We start from the raw sequence: 8,307 nt of genomic DNA on the forward strand, positions 1-8,307 counted from the left end.
TAGCCACAATCACCAAAGTGAGTAATATATCCTCCACGACAGGGAGAAGGAAACAAATTTCGAGATAAAGCTATGGAAAGGGATGGGTTCTTTTAAGTTGCCATTTATGGCGGTGCGAGCCAATTCATCTGCAGGAGTTGCTGTTACCTATTATCAGACAAGGGCCTAGCTAGGGTTTCATCATTGAATTTCCAGAAGCGCAGCTAACCTATATATGCCTAGTACAAGTAGATATTTTACTCAGCTAAATCCAACCACATGATAACCAGTAGCCACCGTAATTGGCTGAAAGCATCTCTTCGATTCCGATAACCGTGCAGTAGTCCCTGTCGCGTCACAAATCGGAAACTGGAGTCCATTTCAATCATTCAAAAGCTGCATTGGCAACTCTCATGCATATGAATACACTCACATCCATGAATAGATCCTACATGCACCATACATCCATGTGTATACATACGTTATGGGATGATGGCTTCCCAAATCATCTCATGGATAACAAAGTCAATCCCTGCTTTTGCAAGAAATGCTGAAACTTTCCACAAAACAAAAATGACACCTTCACTAACAGAGCCAAAGTTTCATGAAAAGTCATTAATTAAGACTGTACTGGTTGACGTTAATGTTTCATTAATTACGGCTATTTAAAATTATTTTTTTTTAACTGACCCCATTGTCAGAAGTACCATATAGAAAAACACCAGGTTCCTCTTATCGTATATGAAATGTGATCGATCCAAGCACTCAAAGATATCTGGCTGACTGGCTCAATGAACAAAACAAAAAAATTGTGATGAAGCTGTCAGTTGAGTTTTCTGTTGAGAGTTCGGGAAAGGTGAGGTGAGAACATCCTTTAACATGACTTTAACAGGGCTAAGGGCTTTTGGAATTCTTCACTTTTCCACTCTCATGCCAGGGAATGAAATATTTCAATTCATTTAACGCCCGATGCAGTGATATCTGGCATATGACGGCAGCTGCTGCAATCTACAGACAAATTCTCGACTTTGAGTCATCAAAACATAATCACCTTGTAAAGCCGCATCCAATTATTTACATGGCTCTCAAACAGCTACAGATAGTTATTTCACTTCAAACGACATTGGTGCTGGATTTTGCTATTCTCTGAGCTTCTTCCAGGTCCTTCAGGAACCTGCACAGAGACATCTCATCATCAAGCGTGTATACAATGGTTCCTATCAGCTGTCATCCCCCATGTTCATCCTACAAAATTAAATATTATTTCCAAACACCTCCTAAAGTACTAATTGATCGGGACCAAAGTCTCCTTTGGATGCAACAATATTGTTCCAAGTTTCCACCAGTAGGCAAGTAGAAAGTCCAGTGAACAGTCTAGCACGTACAGATTTCAACATAAGGTCAAGCCAACTTAACATGAGCCTGACATAAATAATATCTTGTTTACCAAGTTTAGTTTTTAGACCCGGTCTGGTCCAAAACTCGAGTTTTAACCGGATCACCTGGATCAATTCTTTTTTTAAATCAAAATAACATCATTTTGATTAAAAAAAAATTCAATAGGTTACAACCAGGTTTTGACCGAGTCTTACCGAGTCGCCGGGTCATACCAAGTTTTTCCTTTCATTATTTTTTCTTCCACCCAACCCAGTTCCAGCTCCAGGTCAGGTTTCAAAACTATGTTACCGAGGGTTTTGTGGAAAATATTTTCCCGAGTAATAAAGTTTTTCTACAAAACATTTTTATGAAAAATGAGTTATTTTCTATTATTTAAATGTATTAAAAAACATATTTTCTTGTAAAATAAATTATTTTCATCAATAGTAATAAGACTAGAAAAATTATAATTTTTATGATACAGATATTGACGGCGATGTTAGGCAAGATGGTAGCATTTATAATGGTAATTATAATAGTAATAATATTGATGAAAATGATCATTAAATAATAATTGTTGTGGTAATGATAATGTAACGATGGTAACGACTAAGTAATGGTGGTGGCGAGGTGAAGGCTCCGCTAATAATGGTGGAGGGTTTATGATAAGACGATGGTTGTGGTAGTGGCTAATATGGCAACTTGGGATGACAGTAATGCAAGTAGTGGTAGTTGATGTGGTCAAGTAATGAAATTGGTTGTGTTAAAAAAAAAAAATCCTTGTTAAAATATTTTTCTTCAAATTAGAACTATTTAGGATTGATTAGAAAATATTTTTTATCAACTTATTTCTCGATGTTTGTTTCATACTAAAAAATGGAGCAAACCATTTTCCTAAAAATATGTAAAACAAATGCAACCTAAATATAAATAGACCAAAATAATTCCTTTATCCTTCAAAAGCAAGGACATAAGTAATTAAGCATATGAAGATCAAGTCAGCATTTGTTTCCAAGACTCCTTACCATTCGTGGAGCATTAGCCAAATGGTTCAAGGACACATGGTGTCTGGTTCTGAGCATCCATTGGAACAACATAATCACAATGATGACAGACTTACCTCTTAGAATTGAGAACTGCGGAACCACCAAGTATAAAACGAATTCCAGAAATGCTGGCATTTTGAAGAGCAACAGAGCGTGACTCCTCGTATGTTGTTCCACCAACAATGAAAATAACCACATCTTGCGGCCTGCACCAATACTAGATATAAATCATTCGAATAGAATGCAAATCATTATATGGTTTTCCATTTTCTAATATGTAAGCAGAAGTGCTACAACAGCAAATCATCATGTTCAGTTTGGCTTTTATTTACTGGGGTTTAAACTTACCACAGCATCACATTAACTTAAGTGTCTGCCACGGCCCCGGGAACAATTTTGAAAGTACAACAGATAAATATTACTCCATATTTACAATACTGACCTCCCCTGTTGAAAGTGATTACCAACAAATGGATAGTCCACATCTCTCAATCTCCCCTTGATTATGCTTTCCATAGTTTGGAACAGAAGAGGCTGATGTTGGATGTATACATTTTCAACCCCCTATCACCAAAATGGCAAGAAAAAAGAGCATAAGCATGTACTTAAAGATATCCAAGAAAAAGGAAAATCAGGAAACATAAAGGAAAAGGAAAGGAAAGAATAAATTTTTCCCCAAACCTTCAGACCACGAGCCATGTTACGAGCAATATTTAGAAGATCTCGGTTCCCATAAAGATCACCGGTTCGCTTATCCACACCTGCTTGCTTCAGGAGGAATTGGACTAGCTGCCATTTCATGATAGTAAATATCTAAAACTAGTAAGCTTTCTTATCTAGCCACAGCAAAGGACATAAGATATCCAATAATTATAAAGTTAAAGTAGCTTCAATATGAAATGAGAAAAAAAATTAACATTTTTGGATTGTAATTCATTTCATTATCAGTCATGTGATATCATGCAAGAGTCTGACAAGGGTAGCATGATCAATGATCCGAAATATATCTTTCCACCAGCATAAAACACTGTTACTGATCATAAATGATGGCCCCTTCAACGTGATTTATTTTAGCAATTATTTTATGCATCACTAAACATGTTGCTGATATACCCTAGGTATATACAGAAAAGACTAGAGAAAAGTCCAAGCAAGTAACGAGATTCTAGTTTGATAAATTACCCCAGGCTTGTACTTGGGAGATCGAGAAGCCAGTTTGTTAAAAAGCTGCATCAACTGAACAGGGCTCTCCTTCTCATAGTGCAATGCATATAACATCACCAAGCGTAGACAGTCAATATCAGAAACATTTTCATTGTTTAGAAGATTTGTCACTGCCTGCAAAAAAATAAACAAATGAAGGAGGTCAAGCTTTGACACTTGCACCATATATTTCTGAATGTAGCTTTGGATTGCCATTCAGATCTTATCAGTTAATATTTTTGAGCAGTCATGTATCACTACTTTATAATGGTGAAAAATTTAGTGGTTTCCAAAAATTACAAGGCACATGGCAAACGATATCAACTCATAAAAAGTTTTAAAAAAGTGTTCTGTAAGGAGTAACATGAGATGCTAGTTGACAGAATCATGTATCTTTTTTGACATGTACAGAACCAATGAAGCTCGAAAATTCATATAACTAGTAATATTTACCATATAGCTTATAATTAACATTAATTTTGCAATATTAATGTAACACCCCTTCAATCACCCAAGTGGTGTAGAAAATGTTAACGTCATACTCTATTAGGAACCTGATCCCCATCTCTTTTATTAAAAAACAAAGCCACAAATATTTCTGGGCTTCTAATCTCTAGGCATCCCTCAACACTTACATTTTCCTTCCAATTCTCACTGGAACATCTAGGCTCGGTTAATTTTTCTTTTTTGTTCTGCTCCGTATTCATTTTGAATACATGTTACCACCATCTCCAATGAAAGTGCCAAGCTATAACATAATTTTAAGGTACAAACACAGTAATTTCCTGGTTGGCTTTTTTCATGACCAATTTGTTCAGATACCTCAGGCCTATCATATGTTGTTGATTTTAGCTTAAAATTCACGCAGATGTCGAGTAAAAGAAATAAGGACAACCTGGAATATATCAGAATAAATGCAATACCTCAAATGCAGCCACTTGCCCACTATTGCAAGCCAAATCCTGTTCCATTTCTGAAACTAACATGAGCCTTCGCTCTTCAACTATCTTGCTCATTTCTGTGACCAATGTCACATGCTTTGAAACATTGCCATGCATTTTTCTGTACTCAGGGTAATTGTCAACAAACTTCGCCATGTCTTCTGCAATAATTCAAAAAAAAATCTGTTTAAATTGAAAATCATAACCATGACTGGCCATAAAGATTAACTAAATCATCAAATGCATGGATGTTCAATCTAGCTACAGACCTATTGTTTGGATATTTTGGTTACTTTTTGCAACTTGCTGAAAATCATCCACCATCTTCTTGATGTTCATTCCAATATCTCCAAAGTTCTCGTACATATTAGCTCTGAAGAAGGCATCTTGCTCTGATGACAATACAACCTCCTGAAAGCGCAAGGGGTACAAGTATGCAAATTTATGCATTTTTTTTATAAAAAATCTTATATATTTAAAGCAAAGGGGGAAAGCAACTCAACCTGCTGATCTTTTGGTAATTTGCTGATGCTACTCAAGTCCACCTTGTTATCATGAATACCTATCAATTCATGAACCATAGCCTACAAAATAAATGAACATAATCAAAGGGCTGCATTAATTCACAAGGCATACCTGACATTTGAAAAGCATAGAAATCACATATCATTGTCACAACTTGAACCTGATATGTCCATTGGTTTAGTAATGGTGTAACGGGGTCATCCCTTCGATCAATTACAAGCAACAGAGGAGAAATTTCTGTACGTCTGAAATCGAAAAGGCCACTTTCCTGCTGGTACATCAGCTTCTGCATGCCCCAAAAGTTATCAACCAAAAAAATCAGTTTTTCTAGGGCACTAATCTTCAAAGAAGAAACAAAAGGTTCACTGGCAATAAGGCATGGTAAAATCATAGATCAGTTTTATACATCGAGGTATTGCAGCAAAAGCTGCTGCTGTACTAAGCATGGAGTAACCCATGCACATGCAATACACATCTTAACTTGACTCTTAGAAATGAATGTGAAATATAAACGGGTAAAACTGTAAGTCAACAAACAGAAGTTATTTCCAGAGAAATGTTTATATGTAAGGTACACCACTCTAATTTCATCAGTTCAAAGTATTACTCACTGATGTTTCCTGTGCTACCCTTTTTGCAATATCAGAGGTCCTTTGATATCGAATAACAGGTCTCCGTTTCAATGCCAAAAAGACTGCTGCTATACCATCAACAACCCTATCACAGAAGTGCTGCAAACCTGGAGGATCTACAACGGCTGGGAGCATATACATGTGATTTGAAGGGATGTTCAAAGTGAAGTGATAAGGATCAATAGCAACAAAGTCTCCATAATACTCCTGCATAATCAATAAAAGAAAAATGTATATAAAGCAATCTTAACTCAAAACTGAGCTAGAAGATGGATATGGAACAAATTGCTGGCAAGTACAATCACATATTGAAAATCCACAAAATGGATATCATGTGAAGACACGTATCAAAAATGGAGCAGCACAGTTGATCCAATTACATCAAACATTAAATCCACATGTGCATTATACTGTTAATTTACTACAAGAAATATGATTACCATTATAAAATGAGTTTATAAATACAAGATTAATGGAAATGATTTACCTGCACTTGCTGCACAACTTCTTGTTCATCCGAATCAGCTAGGATATGAATCTGAGTATCATTCAAAATGTTGGAGAAAACTGCAAATACATCACAATCAAACAGCAAACTTCAAATAAAATTTTTATTACTGAACCTCCAAAACTCTTCAATAAAAAACTTACATAAATGACTCTCTCCGAATCTAGGATTAGCCAGCTGACGCCGCAAATGCTGAATATTCTCCGACGTTGGGCGAAGGAAGTAGACTGCTTTAAGATGTGACATTGGTTCTTTCGACTTCCATATAGAATCTACCAACTCTACCAAAAACACTTCCTTTTGAAGTAACTCTGTTTGTGAATACACAACACTTACAATGCTAACCTGAAACACATTATTCACAGAGTTTTGGATCGTCAGCTAGAGTTTTGGATCGTCAAAAAAAATCACATTTCTCATCTTCTTCATTCTAATACTAGTTCTTCAGCTAGAGTTTTGGATCGTCAAAAAAATTCTCAGGTTTCTTCTTTGTGCCTAGCAATTGCTTTGATTCCAAGGGTTTCAACGAGGAATCAACGGTAATTATACAAATTTTAAGTGTATTAAGCGAATTGATAGAGAAAATAACGATAGAATTCAATGACTAAGTGAGAAATTGTAAAAGGAAAAGTAATTACCGTTTGGGAATCGAGAATGAGAACCTTCATGCCGGAGATGTCCTGCAACAATCGGTTTATGTAATCACGTGCAGCAGATACCAGCACCATTTTTAGTGATCGGCGAGGATGACCGTTGAGATATACCGATGATGGAGATGGTGGAGATTGACGAGAGAATTTGGTATGATTTTACTAAAATCTGTGTAGACTAGAGGGAATCACGAACGACTACAACGCACCGTTTCCTTTGCATGTAATGATATCACGCCATTTGATGATTTTCTTCTACCGAGTACGGACTGTGCAGCGCAGCAACTGAGTCGAAAAAAAAATTTATCCGGTTTATTTTTTTCTTTGAACGGGGACAAGAACAGGCCCGTTCCGAAATTGTTTGGGCTTAATGTTGCCCGCCATTTCGGGTAGTACTAGGGCCCATTTGGAAAGTATTTGAGTTTCTTTCTTTGCATGGTATAATGATCATAGGATTTTCTCCTAAAAAATAATAATAAAAATCCAAAAAGTGTTGTTTTGGCTAATATCAAATCACACGTCATTTTCTTACCAGAAAAACGCATCGTTAGATTTCTTTGTTTTGTTTATTAAAAATAGTATAATGATGTTTTTGTTTTCTTAAAATAAATTAAATAGCTTGACATTAAGGGTATTTAGATTTTTTTTTCAAGACCCATTAATTATTAAAAAATTATTAGGGATATAGATTTTTTTTAAGCTACCCTCCAAGTAAAAAAAAATTGACAATGAAGAGTATTTATATCTTTTAATTTTACACAATAAAATGGTAATTTTATCATTGGAATCAAAAAAATCAAAAGATGCATCTAGGGGTCTTTTGATCTTCTTACTATGGTTTTGTTTTTTTGTTATTTCTAGTTTCATGAAGAATAATTATCTTTTTGCATATATTAAATATTATTTAAATCGAAAAAGGTTTGACATATGTGGCACAAACATGATGCGTGGGAGACTCTTGCTTATTTTAAGTGCTACGTGTAGCGTCTTCTAGTAGTCAAAAATATCTTTTCGTTGTGTTGTTGAAAGGGTCGTCGTATCCTTTTTCTTTTGGTGCAGTGTATGAGGTGGTTTATTACCGATGAAGTTTTTTTTCTTTCTCTCTTCTCTCTTGAAAAGTATAAGTTAATCCTCTTTATTGTTGATATTTCAACTCCAATCTTTGTTATTTTGATTTCTAATTTTTATTCTTGGTATTTTTGTAGAAAAATTTATTGGTTTTCACTTTCATCTTCAATCTCAATTTGTCATATGTTATTTTTTTTTAATCTGGTTCTCATTATTTTTATTTTTTAGTATTTTGTTAAATTGATTTTTCTTTTTAATTTCACCCTTCAATCAAAATTTTATTTGTATTTCTTATTTCAATTTTGATCCTTATTTTTTTTATTGTTTTTTTGTTAAATTGATTTTTCTTTTCAATTATATCATTCAATCGAAGATTAT

General features: G+C 34.9%; 1 protein-coding gene across 1 annotated transcript; it reads right to left on the reverse strand.

The window, feature by feature from the left end:
- Positions 1 to 690: 690 nt before the first annotated feature.
- Positions 691 to 7,154, reverse strand: LOC133690793 (vacuolar protein sorting-associated protein 45 homolog). Its single transcript, XM_062111056.1, has 13 exons — positions 6,850 to 7,154; positions 6,355 to 6,556; positions 6,191 to 6,270; positions 5,683 to 5,910; positions 5,232 to 5,357; positions 5,050 to 5,130; positions 4,816 to 4,957; positions 4,529 to 4,707; positions 3,585 to 3,740; positions 3,084 to 3,191; positions 2,845 to 2,966; positions 2,477 to 2,608; positions 691 to 1,153 (listed from the first exon to the last, which is right to left on the reverse strand). The coding sequence occupies exons 1-13, from the start codon at positions 6,937 to 6,939 to the stop codon at positions 1,093 to 1,095; spliced, it is 1,707 nt and encodes a 568-aa protein (XP_061967040.1). The 5' UTR covers positions 6,940 to 7,154; the 3' UTR covers positions 691 to 1,092.
- Between the last annotated feature and the right edge of the window lie 1,153 nt (positions 7,155 to 8,307).

This window comes from Populus nigra, chromosome 4 (genome assembly GCF_951802175.1).
Source record: "Populus nigra chromosome 4, ddPopNigr1.1, whole genome shotgun sequence".
NCBI lineage: Eukaryota > Viridiplantae > Streptophyta > Magnoliopsida > Malpighiales > Salicaceae > Populus > Populus nigra.

Excerpts from the sequence above, each read along its gene's own strand:
- LOC133690793 (XM_062111056.1), bottom strand. The coding sequence starts at position 6,939 with ATGGTGCTGGTATCTGCTGCACGTGATTACATAAACCGATTGTTGCAG. Across the intron at positions 5,358-5,682 it reads GGGTAGCACAGGAAACATCA|AAGCTGATGTACCAGCAGGA; the intron begins GTGAGTAATACT and ends TGGGGCATGCAG. Across the intron at positions 2,609-2,844 it reads AATCACTTTCAACAGGGGAG|GCCGCAAGATGTGGTTATTT; the intron begins GTCAGTATTGTA and ends GTATTGGTGCAG.